This window comes from Jaculus jaculus, chromosome 10, assembly GCF_020740685.1.
Source record: "Jaculus jaculus isolate mJacJac1 chromosome 10, mJacJac1.mat.Y.cur, whole genome shotgun sequence".
Taxonomy (NCBI): Eukaryota; Metazoa; Chordata; class Mammalia; order Rodentia; family Dipodidae; genus Jaculus; species Jaculus jaculus.
In genome coordinates this window covers 109,272,463-109,298,474 of record NC_059111.1, presented here as the reverse complement: position 1 = coordinate 109,298,474, position 26,012 = coordinate 109,272,463, and the positions used below count along the sequence as shown (strand labels likewise).

General features: G+C 50.6%; 2 protein-coding genes and 1 non-coding gene across 8 annotated transcripts; all 3 read right to left on the bottom strand.

The window, feature by feature from the left end:
• Positions 1-98: 98 nt before the first annotated feature.
• On the bottom strand, positions 99-13,760 carry LOC101605493 (zinc finger protein 777-like). Of its 6 annotated transcripts, none has more exons than XM_045160447.1 (6): positions 13,591-13,760; positions 9,795-10,148; positions 9,272-9,398; positions 5,743-5,847; positions 2,449-2,562; positions 99-1,721 (listed from the first exon to the last, which is right to left on the bottom strand). In XM_045160447.1, exons 1-6 carry the CDS (start codon positions 13,612-13,614, stop codon positions 622-624), a joined length of 1,824 nt encoding a protein of 607 aa, XP_045016382.1. In that variant the 5' UTR covers positions 13,615-13,760; the 3' UTR covers positions 99-621. The 6 variants fall into 6 exon arrangements, with proteins under 6 accessions (XP_045016382.1, XP_045016379.1, XP_045016380.1 ...); XM_045160444.1 differs by lacking the exon at positions 13,591-13,760 and adding an exon at positions 13,487-13,541; XM_045160445.1 differs by lacking the exon at positions 13,591-13,760 and adding an exon at positions 13,487-13,541 and having other exon boundaries at positions 99-1,718.
• LOC123464287 lies at positions 6,993-7,123 on the bottom strand. The gene has a single exon (XR_006639516.1). It is a non-coding gene; the product is annotated as a small nucleolar RNA SNORA33 (small nucleolar RNA).
• Positions 13,761-14,489: 729 nt separating the features above from the next.
• LOC101605207 (zinc finger protein 783) lies at positions 14,490-24,565 on the bottom strand. The gene is made up of 6 exons (XM_045161035.1): positions 24,469-24,565; positions 22,250-22,651; positions 22,039-22,165; positions 21,816-21,944; positions 20,305-20,433; positions 14,490-17,032 (listed from the first exon to the last, which is right to left on the bottom strand). Exons 1-6 carry the CDS (start codon positions 24,490-24,492, stop codon positions 16,203-16,205), a joined length of 1,641 nt encoding a protein of 546 aa, XP_045016970.1. The 5' UTR covers positions 24,493-24,565; the 3' UTR covers positions 14,490-16,202.
• Positions 24,566-26,012: the final 1,447 nt, after the last annotated feature.

The following is a 26,012-nucleotide window of genomic DNA, read 5'->3' as shown; positions in this document are numbered from 1 at the left end:
AGTCTGTCTGCAGTGGCTAAAGGCCCTGGTGCACCCATTCTCTACCTCTGCCTTTTTCTCTCTCAAATAAATTAAAAAAAAAAAAAAAGTAACTTTTTAAGACCGGGAATGTAGCTCAGTGGAAGAGTGCTTGCCTTGCATATGCAAAGCCCTAGGTTCAATCTCTATACCCACTGCCCCCTAAAAGGTAAGGCGGCAGAATTCTGGGTCTTTAAAATCTGCATATTGGTAGGTAAAAACACAAAGGGGTGTGACTAAAAATAAGCAAGCACTGAGGGTTGTTTTTTGTTGTTCTTTATTCCCCCTTTTTCTATTCATTTTTCTGCACTGAATTCTTACCCTCTCCTAACTGGGACATGTTCTCCCTCAATCACTGCCTGGTTGGCCAGAGGCAAAGTAAGCCACTCCTCCACGCTCCCACCCAGGCAGCCCAGCCCCTCTAGAGAGGGCTCAAGTTCTGCCTGCGGGACACCAAGCAACTGCAACAAGTCCATGGGTACTTTGACCATCGGGCATTTCCTGGGTATCTTAGAGGATGGCACCATGAACACTGACCTGGGAAGTGGTCTAGGAGAGGCACCTTGGATTCAAGGGGCCCCATGTTAGGGAAGTTGCAGGGTGCTATCCTGCATTCTCCATCTTGACAGAGAGACAACTGTGGAGAGACCTCCCCAGCTGATCATTGCCACTCAGCTGCCTGCCTCCAGGGTACGCCTTGTAATCCTCATCAGTCCCAGGGCCTCTGGATCTGGACGTGACAGAAGGTTCACCGAAGGCTCTTCCCCTACCTTTAAAAACGTCTGTGGATGACACATGGCCTGGGGAGTGTGGGGAGTCACAAGCCACAAAAGAGGAGATTGGGCTGGAATGGATGCTCTGGTGGCGCATGAGCCAGGAGCGACAGGAGAAGCTCTTGCCACACTGGCCACAGGCAAAGCGCTTCTCCTGAGTGTGACTACGCAGGTGCCGCAGGTAGCTGGGCTTATGTGGGAAGCAGGAGCCACAATGGGCACACTGGAAGGCATGCTCGCCCGAGTGCACACTCTGGTGCACTGTCAGGTTGGCCAGGCGTGTGAAGCGCTTGTCGCACTGGGTGCATGGGAAGGGCTTCTCACCTGTGTGCGTACGTCGGTGTTCCACCAACGTGGACAGGCGGGCAAAGCGGCGGCCGCACTGCCCACACGGGAAGGGCCGCTCGCCCGTGTGCGTGCGCCGGTGCTCCAGCAGCGTGGACAGGCGGCCAAAGCGCTTCTTACATTCAGTGCACTCATAAGGCTTCTCTCCAGTGTGTGTGCGGTAGTGTGTGGTGAGTGTGGACTGGTGGACAAAGCTCTTGCCACACTGGACACAGGTGTAGGAGCGCTGCGCTGTGGGTGCATGACGACGCCTGGTAAGAGGGACGCGCTGTGTGCCATTCTGGGGACACTTGGCACTGGCCAGGGGCTGGGAATTGTGGTATGGGTGCTTGTGCTGTGCACTGAGCTCTTCACCACTGAACTTCTGGCCACTTTCAATGCCCTCAATAGCTGGCACAGGCTCACTCTGGGAGCCTAGAGGGAAGGACATCAACTCTCTCTCCCTGGGGACTAGAAGTGGATCCTCACAGGGGCCCCTCTTGAAGTCCTCCTTGCCAGAATCCCCTTCAGTCACCCAGGCTGACTCCAGCCCTGTGGGCTCTCCCTCCATGCTCCTCTTCACTTTGCTGCCCATCCAGGTGTCTGCTGGGAGGAAATACACTAAGTGAGCAACCTCAGCCACAGGCTCTGAAGCCAAGTTACCCAACACCTGCACTCCTGGGTTCTCCCCAGCCTGAGGTTTACCTGAGGCCTTCCCTCTGGCCCCAGCCTCCTTGATGTCCCATTTGCTTCATCTAAATCTACATCTACATCATCCAAACGCCCAGCCATTTGAGTTGTAGGCCTCTGCTGGGCGTGCATCTACCTGTGTTAGTCTCTTTCCTCGTAACTGGAAGCTCCCTGCAGGGATGGCAGAACCGCGTCTTACCCATGAGCCAGTCCTGGCAGTGTCTGCCCAGCACCATGCTGGCTATACTTCACAAAGAAGCTAAGAAACAACTCCAAGAATGAAAAGACCTTGGGCTGGAGGCATGGCTTAGAGGTTAAGGCATTTGCCTGCAAAGCCAAAGGACCCAGCCAGATGCACAGGGTGGTGCCTGCGTCTAGAGTTTGTATGCAGTGGCTGGAGGCCCTGGTGCGCCCATTCTCTCTGTGTGTGTCTCTCTCTCTCAAATAAATTTTTAAAAAAACTTTAAAAAAAAGATAAAAAATGAAAAGACCAGAATTTCATGCAGCTGCATGGAGGGCAGCCTCAGCAAACATACAACCGAGGATGACACAGATCACGGGCACATGTAGTGCTCAGAGACCTCAGGGACCTTTAGCACCTAAGGCTCAAGGATGTATCCTGCAGCCTGCCCCTGGACCTTACCTGAGCACAGGTGTGCTATGGTCATGATTGGTTCCTGCAGGTTCCTCCCACAGGCTTCTTTCTCCTGCTTGATCCAGGACAGAACTGCTTGTGGAGATTCCAGCTGGCCTGTTTCTTTTTAAAATTTATTTGTGAGGGAGATACATATAGAGAGAGGATGAGCACACCAGGACCTCCTGCCACTGCAAACAAACTCCAGACTCATGTGCCATTTTGTGCATCTGGCTTTACGTGGGTACTGGGGAATTGAACCCAGGCTGTCATGCATTGCAAACAAGTGCCTTTAACTGCTGAGCCATCAGATGACATGGGCCCCTTTCCTTAGTCTGGATCAGTGACCACAAGGCACTTCCAGCAGAACCTCAGAGCCTGGCAAATATACTGGGATTTTTAGGAATGCCAACATGTGGTGTGGCATGGAGTCAGGAGAGCTGGAGCAAGTGGCTATGGTCTATAACCAGTGGCCAGCAGTTTTCCACCACTACTACCCCTCCTTCATAGTAACAGGGCACCTGGCATTTGGCTAGGCCCTGTGGTGGTTTCATTCAGGTGTCCCCCATAAACTTAGGTGTTCTAAATGCTAGTCTCCCCAGCTGATGGTAATTGGAAATTAATGCCTCCTGGAGGCAGTGTGCTGTTGGGGGCAGGCTTATGGATGTTATAGTCAGTTTCCCCATGCCAGTGTTGGGCATACTCTCTTGTTGCTATTGTCCACCTTATGTTGGCCTGGGGGTGATGTCCACCCTCTGCTCCTACCATCGTTTTCCCCTGCCATCAAGGAGCTTCCCTCGAGTCTGTAAGCCAAAATAAACTCTTTTTTTGGTCCCACAAGTTGCTCTTGGGATGATTTCTGACGGCAACAGACCCCTAGAATAAAAACCACATTTCCAGGCCTCCCCTGTAAGCCTATGAACAATGGGATGTGGAGGACTGTTTCTCTGTGTCTCCTCCACACATGAGGAAACAAAAACTTACAAGACCAATACTCATACCAACTGTATGTTTGCTGAATTAGAAATAAATGTGTTATCCTTTTTTGTTGTTTTGAAGCAGGATATTACTCTAGCCCAGGCTGACTGGAAGTCACTCTGTAGCCCAGGCTGGGCTTGAACTCAGAAATCTACTGCTTTTTTTTTTTTTTAATTATTTTTATTTTTTCCTTCTCAAGGTAGTGTCTCACTCTAGCCCAGGCTGACCTGGTAGTCTCAAGATGGCCTCGAACTCTACCTCTGCCTCCCAAGTGCTGGAATTAAAGGTGTGCACCACTATGCCTGGCTCTCTACCTTTTTTTTTTTTGGGGGGGGGGGTTCAAGATAGGTTCTCATTCTAGCTCAGGCTGACTGGGAATTCATCTGTAGTCTCACGGTGTCCTCAAACTCACAGTGATCCTCCTGCCTCTGCCTCCCAGGTGCTGGGATTAAAGGGTTTTTTTTTTAATGACAGAAAAATTGGTGTGCCAGGGCCTCCAGCCACTGTAATCAAACTCCAGATGTGTTCTCCACCTAGTGGGCATGAGCAATCTTGCACTTGCATCAACTTGTGTGTCTGGTTTACATGGGATCTGGAGAGTAGAACATGGGTCCTTAGACTTTGCAGGCAAGCCCCTTAAATGCCAAGCCACCTCTCCAGCCCTCTGCTTACTTCTTTTTTTTTTTTCCTTTTTTGATTTTTTGAGGTAGAGTCTCACTCTAGTCCAGGCTGACCTGGAATTCACTATGTCATCTCAGAGTGGCCTCGAACTCATGGTGATCCTCCTACCTCTGCCGCCCAAAGTGCTGGGATTAAAGGTGCACACCACCATGCCTGGCTGCTTACTTCTTAATGGCTACCTTGAATTGCAATGACAGGCCACGATCTTAGAAAGTTGGAAGGGACTGGACATATGACAGCTTGAGCTGCCAAACAACCCTGTCAGGAGTAAGAAACCAACCACTATTTTGCTTAAGCGATTCCATTATTTGTCAGTTTTTGCCAGTCTGTTTTCAGCAGTCTACATAACATAGTGCCCTTGGATAGTTGTCATTCAAGAGCCAGATTACCTCACCAATCTGTGCCAATTTCTAAGGCCCCTCTTTAAAAAACATTTTTTAAATTATGTATTTATTTGCAAGCTGAGAGACAGAATGGGCACACCAGGGCCTCCAGATGCTGCAAACAAACTCCAGATGTGTGTGTCACTTTATGCATCTGGTTTTGTGTGGGTACTGGGGAATCAAACTCAGGTCTTAAGGCACTTGCCTCCAAAACCTAACTGCTGAGCCATCTCTCCATCCCTCTTACAATAACTATGACACTTCCTTCCTGCCCTGGGTATGACACAAGGCTGGCATATTTTATTGAAGGAATGCATGAATAAAGAACATTTCAAGCCACCTATATCAAACCACAACATGGCTCAACACAGTACCAGAGTTGACCCAAGAATATAGGGTTAGACCCCTTGCCTTTCTGTTGTCCTGAGGTACTTCTGACCCAACCATGCTAAGATGTTGCTGCCTTGCCACATGCACCTGCTAGCCATGCACCAGACTGCCTCCATGATGAACCAGACTACTGGAAACAAAGTTCCCAACATGCAGCACTTCAAGCTGCTGAGAAAGAAGACAATAGAATGATCCTCAAGGCAAACAATGAGGGAAAATGGGCTGCAAAAGGTACCCAGTATAGCTGTGTTTTAAAACTGCATTGTTAGCCAGGTGTGGTGGCACATGCCTTTAATCCCAGCACTCGGGAGGCAGAGGTAGGAGGATTGCTGTAAGTTCGAGGCCACCCTGAGACTACAGAGTGAATTCCAAGTAAGCCTGGGCTAGAGTGAAACCCTACCTCAAAGAACTGAAAGAAGTGGCAGCTACCTCCTCTCCTCTACTCCTTAACCTTGGCTTCCTGATTGTCTGTCCTGTCTTTGGCCCTTCTTCACAGCCCTTGGAGTGGTGCCAGGCCACAGTGATGGCTCCAGGGGACATGTGGGAAGTGGCAACTCACCTCTGTCACTTCTTTTTTTTTAAATACTTTATTTTTATTTATTTGTTTGACAGAGAGACACAGAGAGAGAATGGGCACTCCACGGCCTCCAATCACTGCAAACGAACTCCACATGTGTGGGCCCCCTGTGCATCTAGCTAGCATGGGTCTTGGGGAAATCACACCTAGGTCCTTTGGCTTTGCAGGCATACGCCTTAACCACTAAGCCATCACTCCAGCCCTCACCTCCCTCACTTCTATCTGCACGTCTCCAAGTGGGACTCCTGACACCAAGTGCCCTTCCCAGTGGAGTGGTGGTATGCCGGGACTCACCTGTGCTTGGGCTCTCACCCCAGTCTGCACTGGGCAGGCTGTGGCTGCCTTCCTCGCCAGCCTGGGCCACTGAAGTCGGGAGCTCTGGCTTGCAGCTTGCAAAGTCTGTGGGAGGAAGAGGGTAGTCACAGCATTTTCCTTTGCAGGCCTAGAACTGGATCAGTTCACTCCTCATTCCAGCAGAGTAGCTGTGGCAAAGAGTGGCAACAAAAATGAAGTGAATCTAGGCATGATGGTGCACACTTTTAATCCCAGCACTTCAGAGGCAGAGGTAGGAGGATCACTGTGAGTTTGAGGCCAGGCTGGGACTACATAGTGAACTCCAGGTCAACCGAGCTCAAGCAAAACCCTACCTTGAAAAAAAAAAAGAAAAAAGAATCCAAGTTCTCCCCAGCCATTACTGTGAATGAGAAAGACAGAAGACAGAAGTGTTTCCATTCTACCACATTCGGACAGGAGGAGCCCAAGTCATCTAATCAAATCACCTCATGTAACACTGAGAAAAACTGAGGCCTAAAAGAAGTTATACACAGCCCTTTCAAGTGATCACTCTGACCTCAAAGCTAGCCACTTTCACATTCCTGAAAAGGTACCGCTGTGCCAGGAAGGAGAAGTAAGGTGTTCTTGGTTTCCACCTCCCAACAAGGTGAAGAAATGGACACACAGCCAAATGCTCACCTGCCCAAAGCATTAAGAAGTCAGAAGCAAGGATGTAACAATAGTGGGCATCTAGGCTTAACCAAGTCTTACACAAACATGCACCTGTGCATACTTGCCCTGAGGACCTAAGTTGAGGGCTGGCCCTGAATTCCTAGGCTTGGCACACCTTTAAAAGTATGCCTAAAATTAATTCTAAAAATAGGGATTAAAGATACCTTCCACCTGCCTGAAGGCAAAGGATCAGTCTCACAGTGCTTCTGGCCCTCAGATCCAAGAGCCTCAATCAACTGAATAAAAAAGTGAAGTCAGACTGGAGAGATGGCTCAACAGGTTAAGGTGCTTGCCTGCAAAGCCTAATGACCCGGGTTTGATTCCCCAGTACCCATGTGAAGATGCACAAAGTGGAGCATGCATCTGGAGTTCATCTGCAGTGGCCAGAGGTTCTGGAATGCCCAGTTTCTCTCTGTCTGCCTTTCTCTTTCTCTCTCAATTTTTTTTTTTTTTTTGTAATTTATTAACTCTAAGCTTTCATTAAGCTTAGAACAAGTTACATTAAAATAAGTGTTAATGAAAATACTTCAACATTACAGTATTGTAGCCATTTTCAGGGACCTTAACGACCTCAGCTGCCCTTAAGGCTTGTAACATGGCATCACTATTGCCAACTTTCTCTACATTTCTGCAGAAACACATTCAGATAAGCAGACTAATTGACTGGCTAATAAAGTATTAAAAAAAAGAGGGTCTGGAGAGATGGCTTAGAGGTTAAGACACTTGCCTGCAAAACCTAAGGACCCAGGTTCAATTCTCCAGGTCCCACGTAAACCAGATACACAAGGTGGCCCATGCATCTGGAGTTTGTTTGCAGTGGCTAGAGGACCAGGCACGCCTATTCTCTCTCCCTCCCTCCCTCTGTCTCAAATAAATAAATAAAAAGAAAAGGAGAGGGCTGGAGAAATAGCTTAGTAGTTAAGGCACTTGCCTGCAAAGCCAAACAACCCAAGTTCCATTCTCTAGGACCCATGTAAGCCAGATGCACAAGGTGGCACATGCATCTGGAATTCATCTGCAGTGGCTAGAGGCACTGGCATGCCTATTCTTTCTTTCTCTCTCTCTCTCCCTTCCTCCGTCCCTCTCTCTCTCTGTCTCTAATAAACAAATGAAGAGTAGAGAAAGGGCTGGAGAAATGGCTTACTAGTTCAGGCACTTGCCTACAAAGCCAAAGGAATTTAACCCAGGTTAAATTCCCCAGGACCCATTTAAGCCAGATGCACAAGCATTTGGAATTCAGTTACAGCAGCTGAAGGCCCTGGCATGCCCATTCTCTCTATCTGCCTCTTTCTCTCCCTCTCTCGAATAGCAGTTAAGGTGCTTGCCTCCATAGCCAAAGGACTGAGGTTCAATTCCCCAGGACCCAGATGCACAAGGTAGCATATGTATATGGAGTTTGTTTGCAGTGGCTGGAGGCCCTGGCACACCCATTTTCTTTCTCTGCCTCTTTTGCTCTGTCAGATAAATAAATATGTAAGTAAAAATAAAATATTAAAAAAGAAAAGAACCTGGATATGGTGGCACATGCCTTCAATCCCAGCACTCAGGAGGCAGAGGTAGGAAGATCACTGTGAGTTGGAGGCTAGCCTGAGAGTACAATGTGAATTCCAGGTCAGCCTGGGGTAGAGTGAGACCCTACCTCTCAAATAAATAAAATTATTATTTATTTATTTATTTGCCAGAGAGAGAGAGAAAATCGGTATACCAGAATGGATACACCAGGACCTTTTGCTACTGCAAACAAACTCCAGACACATGCACCACCTTGTGCATCTGGGTTATATGGGTACTGGGGAATTGAATCTGGGTCCTTAAGGCCTCACAGGTAAGTGCCTTAACCGCTAAGCCATCTCTCTAGGTGTGTCCCCCCCCCTGTCGGGAGCCATTTTGGCTGGACTTGTATCCATAGCCCTGGGCTTCTGGCCACAGGACATTAGCAAAACTATTGCAGCCTTCCTGCAAGTAAGATTGTGTATCTTCAGTGTCGGGAAGCCATCTGGCAGCAAGCATTAGCATAACCATAACAGCCTACCTGTAAGCAAGATTAGGTATCTTCAGCCATTTAGCTGGTCCTTTGTACTGAGAAATGATTGAAATGCAAAAACTCTTTTGATAAGGAACTTGTAAAGCTCATAAAATCTTTGTCCATAGAAAAACTGTTTGTAAAAAGATATAAAAAGAAATGCTGTGAAATAAACCAGGTCTTCAGTCCTGGTTTGAGGCCTTGCTTCAGCCCTGGACTGGAGTCCATGCTTTCACTCTTTCTTCTGTCTTTCCTTAATCCTCACTCCCCATCAGGCTCGAACCCTTTCAGCCGGCAGGCTCCGGCACCCCTCCATTTATTTTTTCTTTTGGCTTTTTGAGGTAGGGTCTTGCTTTAGCCCAGGCTGACCTGGAATTCATTCTGTATTCTCAGGGTGGCCTCAAACTCACTGGTGATCCTCCTATCTTTGCCTCCCAGGTGCTGGAATTAAAGGCATGCACCACCACGCCCAGCCAGCTCCCCTTTTTAAAAAAATTTATTTTGGAGGGGGCTGGAGAGATGGCTTAATGATTAAGGCATTTACCCATGAAGCCTAAGGACCCAGATTCAATTCCCCAGTACCCATATAAGCCAGATGCACAAGGTGGTACATGTGTCCGGAGTTCATTTGCAGTGACTAGAGGCCCTGGCTTGTCCATTCTCTCTTTCTGTATCTGCCTCTGTCCCTCCCTCCCTCCTTCTCTCTCTCTCTCCCCCATGCACACACACATAAATAAAATTTAAATTTAAGAAAGAGTGAAGCCAAGGCTTGGAAGCCCATGGGCTGCCTCTTACCAAGTGAGCCCAGTGCTTCAGAACTCTCCTTGGCTACTTGCTTCTGGAGTTCTTTCTGACAGTCTTCCAGGCCGCCCTCCTGCTGCTCTGAGACAGCCCTGGCCACCTCTTCAGTAGTCACTGAACCCTGAAAATACAGGTTCCCCACATACCCAGTGAGATACCACCCCTTCAGAGAATAGTTAAAACCAGGTGCAAAACCAGCAGGCACCACTGACTAAACCATGGGACCCATGCTAGCTCCCCTCCGTCACAGGGGCTGGACCCGTGGCTACAGGTCAGGGTTCTCCTGCCCTCTCCTAGGCACACTCTCATCTTCTGCTCCACATGTGAGCTGCATGGGAGGCTTTTTGATGGTTTCCTCTATTCACTGCACAAACATATCCTTCCCACAACCTACTCCTGTCAAACCTTTCTGATGCCATGCTTCTCTTCTGACATTTTTAAGCTCCTTAAAGTCACTGATAATTAGCTTTAGGCATCAAGAAAAAAGATAGGGGCCTGTCTCCATTATGTTCTGTACCTTGGGGGCCTCGCCCTTGCTGCCGGGGGGCAGCCGCAGGACCCAGGAGCTCCTGTTATGCAGCAGGTTCTCCACGTTCTCGAGCCGCCGCTGCAGCAGCCCGTACTCCTGCAGCAGGGTGCCCAGCACGGCCCACTTGCCCTCCAGCTGGTTGCTGAACTCCACGGCTGTCTTCTCACAGTCGGCCAGCTTCTTCTCGGCTGTCCCTGCTCGTACTTCCAGGCTCTGAAGGTGGACAGCCTGAGACTCTGTCTTCTTCTCCAAGGCCTGAACAGCAGACAGGATGGCTAGAAGGGAGATCTCTGCAGACTGGGTCTGGGCCTCTCGTTGGAGGTTAGTCCCTATGTGCCAATCCTGTGATCAGAGACAAGGAGATGATCAGCTGACAGAAGGTGAGGGCCCAGAGCCCTGAAGAATCCTGACAGACTCCTGACTTTGAGTCCCGCAACTCACATAAACAGCTGGGCATGACCACACATGGCTGTAACCCCAGTTCTAAATGGTTGGAGGATGGAGAATTACCAGGCCTCATGGAGAAATAAACAAAATAGGCATTCTCCAGGATCAGAAAGTGACTCTGCCTCCAATAAGAAAGGGTAGACGAGCAATGGAGAAGGACACCCAACATTCCCCTACAGCCACCATAGGCTGGGGCATGCTGTCACAGGTGAGTGCACAGCAGGGGCATATATATACGTATATACATACAACGCCCCCACACACAAAAGAAGTGGGAAAAAGAAGGCAGAGAAAGCATGAAAAAAAAAAAAAAAGAAGGCAGAGAAAGAGCAGAATCCTCCAGAACGTGGGGTGGGGGGACCTCTTTCATGTGCTATAATCTTCACTGGTCAGATCCCTAAACAGGCCCCCCATCCCTCAGCCACCTGACTAAGACAGCAGAGACTAGACCCCATAGAACCTTGATGAGAAGTGTCCTGAACCAGGATCCAAGGCAATGGAAAATGAAACAAGTATTCAAAGACAGGGAGAATTTAACAGAACTTAACAGTCCCAGTTTTTCTACTTGTATTAGTTTAGTCATTTATTTAACACCTTTTACTTCCTCTGGGAACACAGCCCAGCAATGAGAGCCAAAATATAAGAACCCAGAATCCACAAAGCTTGCCCAGGGCCTGGGGTGTACCTATGTGGTAATCTCTGCCCTTACCTTCTCCTAGAACAACTTTCTCCACACTGGAATTAGGGTTACATATGTAAAGTCCTGCTGTTCTAGGCTTAGTGATCACCAAGGATCTTCCACTCTACCATCTACTGGTGAGTGACTTTCTGACCTCACTAAGACTGAAGTGCCTCATCAAACAGCCCGAGAAGTCACCATGCTGGGAGATCAGATCCTAGCTGCCAGGAAGCAGGGGCCCAAGAAGCTCAAAGCTATCACCTTAGTCAGAACAAGGAAATAGTCCACAGAATATCGAGCCTGTAGGAAGTGGACAGTGTATTGTGTATTACTGAAAATAGTAAAATCAAGAGCCCAGTAATGTCTCAGTAGGAAACTCTTCCAGCACTTAACTCAATGTCTATCTGCCATTTGAATTCTGTGCACTTTGAGGAGCTACTCTACTCCTCTATGGTTCTGTTTCCTCACTCACAAGGACATCATGACATCATGGTAGTGAATGAACTTCAGGAACAGAAGAGCACCCAGGGTGTATGATGCTACTATCTACTGTACTATTAAAAACAAACATACGGGCTGGAGAGATGGCTTAGCGGTTAAGCACTTGCCTGTGAAGCCTAAGGACACCGGTTCGAGGCTCGGTTCCCCACGTCCCACGTTAGCCAGATGCACAAGGGGGCGCACGCGTCTGGAGTTCGTTTGCAGAGGCTGGAAGCCCTGGCGCGCCCATTCTCTCTCTCTCCCTCTATCTGTCTTTCTCTCTGTGTCTGTCGCTCTCAAATAAATAAATAAATAATTTTTAAAAAACATACATGAGGGGAGGGGAAATGGTGATGGTGGCAGGGAATTATGATCATGGGATATTGTCTATATTTATGGAAGTTGTCAATAAATAGTTAAAAAAAAACAAAAAAAAAAACATAAGGGAAGTGGAGAGATAGCTTAGTGGTTAAGGCACTTGCCTGTGAAGCCTAAGGACCCATGTTCAACTATCCAGATCCCATGTAAGCCAGACACACAAAGGTGAGGCAAGCGCAACGTTGCACATGCCCACTAGGTGGCACACACATCTGGAGTTTGATTTCAGCGGCTGAGGCCCTGGTGCACGAATTCTCTCTTTCTCTAAAATAAAAATTTTGAATTTTTAAAAAAACAGAGCGCCTGGCATGGTGGCACATGCCTTTAATCCCAGCACTTGAGAGGCAGAGGTAGGAGGATTGCCATGAGTTCAAGACCACTCTGAGACTACATAATGAATTCCAGATCAGCCTGGGCTAGCGTGAGACCTTACCTCAAAAATAAATAAATAAATAAACTGGGTGTGGTGGCACACACCTTTAACTCTACCACTCAGGTAGCAGAAGTAGGAAGACCACTGTGAGTTGGAGGCCAGCCTGAGATTACAAACAAAAACAACGGCTGGAGAAAGGGTTCAGTGGTCAGAGCATTTGTCTGGCACATCTCCTGTTGCTATTATTCACCTTATGTTGGCCAGGGGGTGATGTCCACCCTCTGCTCATGCCATCATTTTCCCCTGCTGTTATGGAGCTTCCCCCTGGAGCCTGTAAGCCAAAATAAACCTCTATTTTTTTCCCCACAAACTATTCTTGGTCAGGTGATTTCTACCAGCAATGTGAACCTAACTACAATACCATGTAAAGCCAGACGCACAAAATGATGCATGTATGGAGTCCGCTTGCAGTGGCAATAGGCCCTGTGTGTCCTGTGCTCCCTCTCCCTCTCAAATTTAAAAAACAAAATAAAAACCCATAGAGAGCCATAGAACAATGATCAGAATGTGTTATGAACCATATTAAGAGCACAAGAACGCTTCCCACCCTCCCCCACGCCCTAATTAAAAAAAAAAAAAAAAAAGACAGCGAAGTGTCCCACCCAGGTTAGATACTAATCACCAGGTGTCTGTCCTCTCCTTCCTCCTCTTACAGCCTGGTGGCTTCATTCCAGGCTCTGACCACTGACCCATACAACAAAGTGTGGCTGGGAAGAGGCAAAAATAGCCTCTACAGATTAGGCACCAACACTCGCGCCTCCCCCTGATGCCCTGACCCAAGTGGCATTCAAGGTCTAAAGCCATGGCAAAGGAATTGCTAACTAGGGGTTATCCTCTACCTTCAGACACAAACTTTCAACAGTTCAGGCAAATTGGCCAGGGAACAGGTCCAAGTTGAGTCTGAAACACTACAAAGTTCTCTCTCATGCAGACACCCTCCCAGCAGCAGACTTTCTGGGATATCTAGGAATAACAGCGAGACAGGGACAGTATGACAGAGCTCGGGCCACGAAAGTCCTTCTGGTACCCCCCTATGTAGACCGGCTCTCCAGGGGCATGAGGGTCCTGAGGAGGTACACCTCACACCACACCTGCCTTGCCTTGGAAAGGAGGTGAGGGTGGAGTGGGCCATCTGGGGACAGCGTGGTCCGAGCACCTAGAAGGAAGACGCCCGGGCGTCTAGTAAGTTCGCTCGCCTTATTCTATGGACAAGGAGAGTAGAAAAAGGTAAGTCTTCCTTGGGTGACCTAGTCTTCCACCCACCATGGCTGAGCCGCCCCCAATTCCGGAAGATGCTAGGGCCGGGCAGGCCATCCTACGGGCGAATTCAGACATCCGCGCCGGCGTGCTGTGAGGGCCGTTCTTACCGGAGCCGAGGTCGCCCCGGCCATGGCTCTGTGCTGTCCCGCCTGGTCCTGGAGTCGCCGCCGCCGAGAACCCGAATGCCCGGCCTCCCCCACAGGCGCGGTCCGCTCACCCAACGATACGGTCGGCGCGGGCGCCAGAGCCGCAGAACAGGCCGCAAGGAGCCCGCAGCACTGCCCGTCCCGGGAGGACCCCGCCCCGCCAGCCTCCTATTGGCCGCCCCTGGAAGCCCCGCCCCTTCCCGACAGACAGGTCTGGACCTTCATTGGCCAGCTCTGGAAAGCCCGCCCCCGCAGCGTGCGCCACATCTCTCACTCAGCGCAGGTGTAGGGGCTGCAAAGGAGGACGCAGGCCACGTGCAAGGTTGGTCACTGGGGTCGCCTGTTGTCACCACCCGGTACAAGCTGCCACATCTCCTGGAGAGCAGGAACCAGGCCACATGCACACAGTTGCTTGGTTGGCTGTTTATTGAGCACCGATGAAACGGTTGCCACTCTTGAAGAGTTCTTATGGGCCCAAACATTTTTTTTTTTTGTTTTCTTTTATAAATGACGGAAGCAGGGCCTTTGGCTAGGAGGATCTGTGACCCAGGCAGGGTCCCCACCTTTCAGACTGCGAAGCACCGCGCAGCCTCTGTCCATTCTACTCAACCCTCAAAATGTGTCCTACCAATACCAAGGACAAACTTGTACAGCTAGCCTAGTCAGACGTGATGGCAGTGGCAAGAGGATTGTCACAAGTTCAAGACTAGCCTACATGTTAAGCTCCAGGCCAGCCTTACGTAGCGACCATCTTTAAAAAAGAAAGAGAGAGAGGGGGGGGGAGGGGGAGGGGGAGGGAGAAAGAAAGAAAGATTGCAAAAAAAAAAAAAAAAAAAAAAGAAATGTGGTTACTAGCGCCTTTAATCCCAACACTTCAGAGGCTGAGGTCAGAGGAATCCAGGCCAGCCTGGACTACAGAGTGAGTTTCAAGAGTGAGATCTTGCCTCAAACCAAAACAAAAAGAAAAAATGAAAAGCACACACCTGAACCTTGTGCTTATGAGTACAGAGTACCTGTTGCTTACAGAGGGCGTTTAGTATTAGAAAATCAGGCCTAGAAGCTTAGTTATCTCTGCCAAACTCAGTGAACACCTAAGAGGTCTTGCAGCTGACAAGCTCGGAGAAGCTACCCTTGTGCCACGTGGGGTTGAGTACTGTTGGCGGGGCACAAAGGCTGGGAAGGCACACCTGTAGGATCCACAGCACAGGAGGTGGTGCCTCGCCAGAATCAGGGCTGAACTGTGGAACAGTGAAGGTCAGAAGGGCATCAGGAAGTTACACAGCAAGCACCCAGGAGCAGGCCTGAATGTGCCCTGGCCTCTGGATGTCACACAAGACAGCAATGAGGAGAATTGGGGGTGGGGAAGTGCCCCAGCTTCAGAAGCACCCACACCAAGGGTAGTGTGTGACTAAGAGGTACAAGGAACCATCTTGAAGATTCCACGTGGTAGAAATTATTGCCTGAACTTCCATTAGAACTGTGCTTTGGTAAAAGAGTCCATGGGGTACCAGCCCAGTGGCTAAATCTTACCTCCCAGAACCTAGGGGAACTTCTACTCCCCAAAAAGAAGGTCCTTTGTGAGGGCTTATGCCTAGAAAAGTGCTGGAGACCAACAAGGGAGAGCAAAGCCCCAAACTGAAGGGGGGGGGGGATTCCCCAGACCTCTGAGACCAGCTTGGGCCCCAAAGCTCAAAACCTTTTACTAATGAGTCCAGGTTGGCTAACTAGCCTCCTTGAGACTTGGGTCTTTGTCTAAGGGAAAGCCTTTCTAGGATGGTGCTACAGCTTGGAAAGGCATCTCAGTAGGTCCAATCAGTGGGTCAACCACACTGTTAGCCCATCTGTGACTTCCATTTCCCTCTCAATTCACAGGGAATGTAACGAAGAAGACCGCCTGTGGGGAAGAACTAAGACCACCAGCCGCCCTGGGCCAGTCAGCACACCTGTGAGATGCTGTGCTTCCAGGACAGTAGCCCAGGCTTCTCCATCAAAGCCCATAGCAGGTCACACTCACTCAATCAGCCTCACATGGAGGAGCTGGCAGAAAATTCTTGCCCCTCAGCTCTCCCTATTGCACAATACTTCCAGATTCACTAAGAAGGGGAGTGTCCCAAAGTAACAATAAAAAATGAAAATTTCCTCCCCTTGGCCACCTGTCTACTCTGTTTTTTTCTCAAATGGACTACACACTATCCAATCCAAGGCTGTCTCAGCAATCTATGGCCCTATCTTGAAAGGGACACAGTCTCTCCTCCTAACTGGTACCACCCAAAGGGTGCACCAAAAATGAGCATCTCTTAAACCTTAAGGAATCCTTCACAAGTCAGGAAAATACAAAAGGCAGGCAAGGGTGACACAGGAATTAGGAAATACAGGCACCCTGTCACACACACATATACACACCGTCACCAAAAATGTTGCTTCTTCCCATTAGAATGAAAAGACTCTCCAAAGCCATCCCAGAATGAGGGACTAGCAGCAGGTCAGGCACAAGGGAAAAGCCTCAAGATGGAGTGACGGTCTTGTCAGGGTACCCAGGAGAATCAGAGCATGTTCTGGCAGGCTCCTGCGTGTCAGCCCTCCTCTGCAGAGCTAGGATCCTGCAAGAATGGACTTCCCTGACTGGCAGAGGACATGAGTAAGCGCAGGCCTGCCTGGCCTCGGGCATGGGTCTGCATGTGCACAGCCAGGTGGTGGTTCCGGTTGAAGGCCCGGCCACACTGCGGACACTGGTAGGGCCGCTCGCCAGTGTGTATGCGCTGGTGACGGAAGAGGTCTGAGGGCCTGCGGAAGGTCTTGCCACAGTAGGGACAGGCAGGCCGGCCCTGGCTGTTGCCCGTATGCAGGCGCTGGTGCAGCAGCAGGCTCTTCCGCTTCTGGAAGAAGCGCAGGCATTCACTGCAGTGGTACACTTTGGTGGCTGCTGGTCTCTGCCCCATAAAGGCACGGCTTGCCAGGGAGCGGTGTCGCGTGGGCTCCTCAGGTATCCAACGGATGACAGGGCCGGGCACTACCACCTCTCCTGGTTCCAGTGTGGTTTGGTCTTCCCCCAATCTGAGGGGAGAAGCATCCCAAACCTCCCTGTGTTCCTCCTCCACATGAGTCCGCTGATGGATTATCAGATTAATCTTTAAGCGGAAACTCTGCCCACACTCAGGGCAGGGGAACACCCGCTCCCGTGGTCGTGGAAGGACGCGGGCTGGCTCCCCCACAGCCCCTGCTGTCTTGGGCGGGTCCCCCACCTGTCCCCCAGCCACACTCTTTGCATGATGTTGCCTGGGGCCTCTAGTCCTGGGCCCTTTGGGGATTCTACACTTGGGCTGGCTCCGGGACTCCAGGAGGAGCTGCTCAGACACCATCTCGTCCTCAGATACTGCTTCTGTCTTGATGGCCACACCACCACCTGGCAAAGGAATCTACATTGGTTGAAGTGGACCACATGGCTCCAGCCCACTCAATCCAAGTCTTGCTTCCAGGATCAGCACTGCTCCCACCTCCCCTGAATCTTTTTGCCTCCAAGTGCATATGCAGTGGGTCAGGGGTGCTGCACAGACATCACGGGAAGCCACCTGTGCTGTTCAACCTTGTTTGCGGTCTTACGCCTCATTCCTGGAAGCTAAGCAAAGAGCAGCAAAGAGAGAAAGCTGCAAAGCCAGGAGCCAGGGAACATTCAGGGTCAGAGATAAGAATGGATCTGGGCTGAGATAGATGGGAAGAAAGGAGAAATGGCTTAGCAGTTAAGGTGCTTGCCTGCAAAGCCGAAGGACCCCAGTTCGATTCCCCAGGACCCACATAAAGCCAGATGCACAAGGTGGCGCTTACGTCTGGAGTTCATTTGCAGTGGATGCCTGCCTCTCTCTCTCTCTCTCTCTCTCTCTCTCTCTCTCAAATAAGAAAAAAAAAATATATGTGTGTGTGTGTGTGTGTGTGTGTGTATGTATGTACAAAGCTTCTTTGAAGCCGGGTGTGGTGGCACATGCCTTTAATCCCAGCACTCGGGAGGTAGAGGTAGAAGGATCACCTTGAGTTTGAGGCCACCCTGAGACTACATAATGAATTCAAGGTCAGCCTGGGCTAGAGTAACACCCTACCTCGAAAAACCTAAATAAATAAAAAGAAGCTTCTTTGGGGCTACATGTATGGGCTATAATCCCAGCACTGGGGAGCTGAGGCAGGACCCTGGGCAGTGAGATATGCTGCCAGAACCCTAAGAGCTGTGATGACCTGAGAACTGTCTGCCACCAAGTTTAAGACCAGCCACCGACTGAGATTCTGCCTTAAAAAATATTCCTAAAAATTCAATGAATACAAGGGTCTTGGGCAGGCAAGTAACTTATCCATCCTCTGAGTCACTCATACCTGACAAATCAACCAAAGCCCACCAAGTGCCCACACTGCGCCTAGGGCTTGGGCCTTCTGTGGGGCTTTGGGGACTAAGAGCAGTGAAAAGCACAGACAAAGGCAACCAGTGGTCCTGAGGCATGCGCTCAGGTTTCCTAAGGCAAGGAATCAAGGGTCCTGGCCCTCAGCACTATCAGAGAAGCAGAGGGACATATAGTATACTTAAACTATAGGCCAACCCATGCAAAATGCCAATGCTGTGGGCCAAGTAACCTCACACAGTTACTGTGAAGCTGCAGCTGGCCACAAACCATTTCCCAGCCAAGCCAGTTCACTACAGGGAAAATTGTATGACAGGCTGACCAGCTCCACATAACCCCTAGGGACACACCTGGAGCAGGGGGGAGGGCTTGCCCTCAGGAGGAAGCCCCTTGATGAATCCCACCAGCAGTACCTTCTCACTCCCAACAGGTCCTGAGCTGTCTACTCCCTTCACTCACCTGGCCCCACACCAGCAGGCAGGCTATCTGTAGGAGCAGAGGCTGGCAATTCACCCTCTGAAGATTCTCCCTCCTGTTTAATTGAGGACAAAATTCTGGTGCTTACTGGAGGCCCTGGGAGAGGGAGAATCAGATGAGAGCCTTTCCTGACGGGTTTCAGAGGGTGCATGACTACCAACCCAACAGGACATGCTAAAGGATCTACCAGGAAGAGGACCCCAGGATTCAATCTGAAAGGCTTCTGTGGTGAGAAGAGAGCTATGAAGGCCACAGCCCCAGCCCCATGCAGGCCTGGCATCATAACTTGTCCCTTCACATCTAACTGTCATCCTTGTTAGCATCAGAGGGTTTGGGGCAGCCCTGGGGCAAAGTCCCAGGTCTGTAATTGGTACCTGAGGTCTCACCTCACAAATTTCATGAGCAGAGCCCAAGATTACAGGCTGGCTGGGAAGGAAGAACAGAGAGAGGAAGGGATGTCACTTCCATCTGTGGGAAGTCATGTGCAGTTGGGAGAGATAACAAAGAAACCACAGGGGAGAAGGCAATAAGACTAGAAGTGAGGTCAGCAACAAGGACAGGAGCAGGGCGAGCCAGTCTAGCCAGAGCACAAGGCTGTGAGGATCAGTGGACAAATCCTACACTCAATGTCCTCTGAGTCTAGCCTCAAATAAGGACAGGCAGGAACTGCCTGTAAATAGAAGCAGATTCAGAATGCTGGAGGCGTGACTGAAGCCAGAGCCCCCAACAGGTCTTCAAAAAGTATACTAAGAAAGCTGGGCATGGTAGCCCACATCTTTATTCCCAGAGGCTGAGGTAACATCACTGTGAGTTCCAGGCCAGCATGGGCTACAGAGAAAGTTCCAGGTTGGCCTGCACTAGAGTGAGACCCTGCCTTAAAAAAAGAAAAAGAAAAAAGCCGGGCGTGGTGGCGCACGCCTTTAATCCCAGCACTTGGGAGGCAGAGGTAGGTGGATCGCCATGAGTTCGAGGCCACCCTGAGAATACATAGTGAATTCCAGGTCAGCCTGGACTAGAGTGAGACCCTACCTCAAAAAAAAACCAAAAAAAAAAAAAAAAAAAAAAAGAAAAAGAAGTCAGGCGTGGTGGCGCACGCCTTTAATCCCAGCACTCAGGAGGCAGAGGCAGGAAGATCACTGTGAGTTCGAGGCCACTCTGAGAATACAGAGTGAATTTCAGGTCAGCCTGGACTAGAGTGAGACCCTACCTCAAAAAACCAAAACATGAAAAGAAAAACAAACAAGAAACTGTACCATGTCAGCCCAGTGCCACACTGGTGACATACATAGCCACACTGATGTAAGAAATCACAGTAAGCAAGCCAGACATGGTGACATTACACCTTTAATCCCAACATTCGAGAGGCTGAGGTAGGTTTGCTGTAAGTTCGAGGCCAGCCTGGGGCTACAGAGTAAGTTCCAGGTCAGCCTGGCTAGAGTAAGACCCTGCCTAAGGTGAAAAAGGGACTAAAATAAAATCACTGGGAAAAAAATCTCAGGAGGGATGCCTGAATATACTCCTGATGGTAGAGAAGAAAAAGAAAAGAAAAAAGAAATCCCCGGAGGCCCAATCCATACTCCTACCAGACAGGTGTGCCCAACAGTACTATTCAGACATTTGTGGGCACTGAAGATACTAAACCTACCTTCTCTGAGACTGATCTTGGGTACCAGTGGGGCTGCGCTGAGCAGGCTCTTGGGTACCCATTTCCCAAGAGCCTGCTCGGCACAGCCCCACTGCATCCCAGTGCCATGGGGTCTGGTGCCTGTGCACTTCTAGGTACCACTCTCACCGCTTTCCAGCTGCCCTCACTCACCAGTACTCGGCCCAGGTGGACTCATTCTTGCTTCTCCTTCTGGCTGCTGCTCAGGGACCTGCCCTTCCTTTGGCTCCTCCTGGGCAGGACTGGCTGGGCTAGGGGCCCGCTCTGGACATGGAGGGAGGCCTGGGAACACAAGCCAGTGACACTGAGCACAACACCAAGTCTGCTAACCAGTAATCAGAGACTCCCTGTAGAGTGGCTAAATGCTGAGTCCCTGGAATAACAGACCAAAAATAAGGTTGGATAAGGTGGCTTTGTCCATTAGTCAGCAGCTAGATTCTTGTATAAAGCCTCTATAGGCACAAGGACTCTGCAAAGCACAGTAATTCACCTGACAGTGCCAGACAGGTCAAGACTCTGGCTGTTTATGGCTGAGAGGAAACAGACCAGGTTGCCTGTGCCATCAACTATTATGGTGCATGGGGTCCCCCCATAAACTGCTCCCCATAGCACCAGGGACACATGGCACAGCAGAAACCCATAGGGAAGATGTGGTCTTTGGAGCCAGAGATAAATCTCTGGAAGACTACTCTTCACTCTACATCCCTACTCCTAGTTAGCCTGGGGTTGTCTCCTGGCACAGCCTTAACAACCAGTTATCACTGTGGTTGTGAAGTGGGGAACCCTCCAGATGAGAATAAGCACCCTTCCCACAAGAAACGGAGCTCCGTGCCCCATTTGTTTCTTTGTTTGCTGGGACTACAGGTCTGTGCCCCCGTGCTTAGTTTTTTTTTTTTCTCTTTCTTCTTCTTTTTCTTTCTCTGCAAGCAAAGAGAGACATACACACAGACAGAGAAAGAAAGAATAGGTCCCAGTGAAAAGACACTTGGGAGGAGGATCAATGTGAGTTCAAGGCCACCCTAAGACTACATAATGAATTTCAGGTCAGCCTGGGCTAGAGTGAGACCCTACCTCAAAAAACAAAAAGGGGGGGGGCGGGGGACTAGGGAAATAGCTCAACAGTTAAAAGAGCTTGCTTGCAAAGCCTGCCAGCCTGGATTTGATTCCCCACATAAAGCCAGATGCACAAAGTGGCACATGCATATGGAGTTCATTTGCAGTGGCCATTCTCTCTCTCACTCACAAATAAAAACTTTTAAAAGGGGCTGCAGACATGGCTTAGCAATTAAGGCATTTACCTGCAAATCCAAAAGACCTCGATTCAACTCCCCAGGACCCACATAAGCCAGATGCACAAGGTGGTGCATGTATATGGAGTTCGTCTGCAGTGGCTGGAGGCCCTGGCACGCCCATTCTCTCTCTCTCTCTCTCTGCCCCTCTTTCTCTCTCGCTCTCAAATCAATAAATCCATAAATAAAATATAAAATAAATAAATAAAAAACCTCAAAACAACAAAAACTACATACAATATAAAAGATACATCTTTTATAAAAAGATAAGAAGTAATGCCAAAAATTTGTAACAACTATTGCACAGACAAGGTTAAGTGCCTGTGTGCCTTCCCAGTTCCCAAATGGTAAAGTACACCCCGTGTTCACACTCACCAGTGTCTGGCTCCCCTGTGCGGGCTGCCTCCTCTGCACTCCCCTTCTCTTGGCTCCAGGGTTCTTCAGGACAAGGCTCCTCTCCCCTCTCTATCCGGGTGAGTAGGTCTGGTTTGGAGATGGCATAATCTGTATACAGAACGAATGGGGAGGTCAAGCAAAGACAAGGACTACGGGAAGCCAACCTTGGGGGTGGGAGACAGATGCTCCCCCTTAGCCTTACCCAGAGAGACCAGCGTCTCGTAGTTGCCCCTCATCACATGCTTGTAGAGTTCCTTCTGCCAGTCCTCCAGCTTGCCCCACTCCAACTCAGAGAAATACACGGCCACATCATCAAAGGTCACGGGCACCTGGAACCACAGGGTCACACTCACCCACACGCCTAAAGGCATGGACCCTCAGCCTCCTCACCTTAGGACACCCAAAGGCTGTACCTTGGGGACCTCGCCCTTGCTGCCGGGGGGCAGCCGCAGGATCCAGAAGTTCCTGTTGCGCAGCAGGTTCTCCGCATTCTCGAGCCGCCGCTGCAGCAGCCCGTACTCCTGCAGCAGGGTGCCCAGCACGGCCCACTTGCCCTCCAGCAGATTGCCAAACTCCACAGCTGTCTTCTCACAGTCGGCCAGCTTCTTCTCTGCTGTCCCGAAGCGCCCCTCCAGGGTCAGCAAGCGCGCCACACAGGAATCCACTTTCCGCTCCAAGGCCTGAATAGCGGCCACGACAGTCCACAGGGTGATCTCGGTGGAGTACAGGTATGAGCTCCTCTCGGCCTCTGGCTGGAGCGAAGGAGAAGGGGCGGGAGGCCTCTGGTCGCTAATTGGCTGGTCTCTCCCTGGAATCTGCTCATGAGAGAAAAGAGAATCATAACATCAAAATGTCCACCACATGGGCTGGAGAAGTGGCTCAGCAGTTAAAGGCACTTTGCAAAGCCTGCAGGCCCAACTTCATTTCCTACCAGCCAACCAGGTAAAGCCGGAGGCAGAAAGCCGTGCAGGCATGTTATTCTGTTTGTAGAGACCCTGACATGCCCATACACACAAACACACACACACACAAATAATTTTTCAGGGGGTTGGGGGGGGGCTGGAGAAATGGCTTGGCAATTAAGGTGTTTGCTTGCAAAGCCTAACGACCTGGGCCTGTTCTGCCAGTACCCATGTAAAACCAGATGCACAAAGTGGCGCATACATCTGGTATTCATTTGCAGTGACTGGAGGCCCTGGTATGCCCATTCTCTCTCTCCTTACAAATAAATAAATATTAAATAATTTTTAAATGTCCACATCAAATGCCAGGCATGGTGGCACATACATGTAATCACACCACCTCCTGCTGAGGCAGTAGAATTACCATGAGTTAGTATGAGGTCAGTGACAACATAGTTAGGTTAGAGTAAGACCTGCCAGGCAAGGTGGTGTCTTTAATCCCAGCACTTGGGAGGCAGAGGTAGGAGGATCAATGTGAGTTTGAAGCCACCTGAGACAACATGGTGAATTCCAGGTCAGCCTGGACTAGGAAGAAAATAAATGAGGGGAGTAGGTACCTCTCAAAAAGCACCCAGGAAACCAAAGGCTTTAGAAACTGTGGAGATGTGTTAATAGCAGATACCACCTGTAGGACTCTACAAGGAGTGTTCTGGCATGTCCATATGCTTTAGAGATTATTTTCCTTGAAATGTGTTGTACTTAACGCTATAAAGCTAACATTCCAAAACTGCTAAAGTTGCTTGTTTGGTTTTTCGAGGTAGAATCTCACTCTAGATCAGGCTGACCTGGAATGCACTATGTAGCCTCAGGGTGGCCTCGAACTCACTATGATCCTCCTACCTCTGCGCCACTGCCAAGCTTAAACCTGCTAATCTCTTTTTTTTTTTTTAACGTATTTTATTTTCTTGAAAAAGAAAGAGAAAGAATGAATGCACCAGGGCCTACAGCCACTGCAAAGGAACTCAAGACGCAAGCGCCCCCTGGTGTTCCCCTGGTGTTTCTGGCTTACGTGGTTCCTGAGGAATCGAACCCAGGCCTTTTAGCTTTTTGCAGGCAACGCCGTAACCGCTAAGCCATCTCTGCAGCCCGTAATTTTTTTTTTTAATCATCAATAACGATTAAATACAAATAACCTGTCGCAGACAGCGATCCGTGGCGGTCCCTTAAATACAAGAACAAGCAGGCATTTCAAAAGTATTCTTTTTTCCAAAGTCCTGCCCGGGGTCCCAGCCATCCCACCTGACAAGCGCCCTTCGGTGGGCCCCTTCAGCCACCGTCATTTCGGCTGTCGGGCGGGGAGGCCACCGTGCCCTCGGTGCCCGCTCCAGGCAGCGGGGCCGCACAGGAAACAATGAACGGCGCCCGACTCGGGAGCGCAAGGCCCCGCGTCGTCCTCGGGCCCAGGAACGGCCGGGCCTGGCGGGGCTGCGGACCGAGCAGCTCGCGGTCGCCCGCCGTCGGGGCGCCGCCCGCCTGGCCCGCGATATCTGGGCCGCCCGCCCGCCGGTGGCCTCCGCGCGGCTCTGCAGGAGGCCGGGGGCTCGGAGCAGGCCGCGGGCCGAAGGCCGAGCCGGGGCGGCGGCCGCTTTCCGCGGCCGGGTGGGCCGAAGACCCTCGCGCCCGCGGCGGCCCTGCCCGCGCGGCGTCCACGGCCCGGGGCGGTCGCTTACCCGGACGGGCTCCGCTTGCGCCATGGCTGCTGTCCGGTTCCTCCGCCGGGCCTGGCGCGGACGGCGGCGGCGGCGTGGGAGGTAGCGGAGCGGGAGCCGCCCAGCCTCGGAGCTGCTGCGGGGCGGCCGCGAGCTCAGCGCGCAGCCACGTGCCCCGCTGGCCCTTTAAAAAAAAAAAAAAAAAAAAAAAGGTCCGCGCCGGGCGGCCGCGCCCCGGGGCGTGCGCAGCGCCCCCTGCAGCCCGCAGGACCCACCGCACGCCGCGGCCGCCGCCCCGCGGCCTTCCGCGCCCGAGCTCCCCGCGCCCGCGCGGGCCGCGAGCCTGGCCGCCGCGACGCCCGCCGCGTCCCAGAAGCGCCCTTCCCGCCCCGCCCCGGCCCGCCCGGCCCCCCGAGTCGGCCGCCGGCCAGCCCGCTCAGCCCGCGGGGCAACTGTGGAGACTTGGGGAGCAGACACCTGCGCGGCTCCCCGCCCCCGGCCGTCCCAAGGGAGTATGTGGGGCCTAAAGCGGGAGTTGGGACAAACTCAGAGACGTTTAAGCTCTGCTTCGGGGTTTCCAGGACAAATGGAAAGAACTAAGAGTTTAGTTTCCTTTAAAATAAAAAGTTACGGAGCCGGGCGTGGTGGCTGCGCCTTCAGTGCTCAGCACTTGGGAGGTTGAGGTAGGAGGATCCACCCCGAGGCCGAGATCACCCTGAGACTACATACTGAATTGCAGGTCAGCCTTGGGCTAGAGTGAAACCCTACCTTGAAAAAAACAATAAAAAAAAAAAAAGATTATAAAATACTGATAAACTATGACTACAAACAAGAATCTGGAGGGCTGGAGAGATGGTTAAGGTCCTTGCCTGCTAAAGCCAAACAACACGGGTTCTATTCCCCAGGTGGTGCATGTATCTGGAATTGCTTTGCAGGGTTAGAGGCACGGGTGAGTCCATTCTCTGTCTCTTTCTCTTCTCAAATAATTTTTTTTTTTTTTGAGGAAGGATTTCATTCTAGCTCAGGCTGACCCGGAAGTCACTATGTAGTCTGAGGGTGGCCTTGAACTCAGGCTGATCCTCCTACCGCTGCTTCCTGAGTGCTGGGATTAAAGGCGTGTGCCACCACACCCTGGTCTGTTTGTGGTATTTTTTTTTTTCCCCCGAGATAGGGTTTCTCTCTAACCCAGGCTGACCTGGAATTCACTATGGAGTCTCAGGATGGTATCGAACTTATGGTGATCCTCCTACCGCTGCCTCCTAAGTGCTGTGATTTAAAGACGTGCACCACCATGCCCGGCTTATGTTTGTGGGGTTTTGTTTTTCTCTTTCTTTTTTCTTTTTCTTTTTTGCAAGGTAGGGTCTCACTCTAGCCCAGGCTGACCTGGAATTCACTATGGAGTCCCAGGGTGGCCTAGAACTCATGGCGATCCTATCTCTGCCTCCAAGTACTGGGGTTAAAGGCGTGTGCCACCACACCCGGCTTTGATTTTTTTTTAAAGAATATTGCTACTGTTACATAATTTTTTTAAATTTTTATTTATTTATTTATTTGAGAGAGAGAGG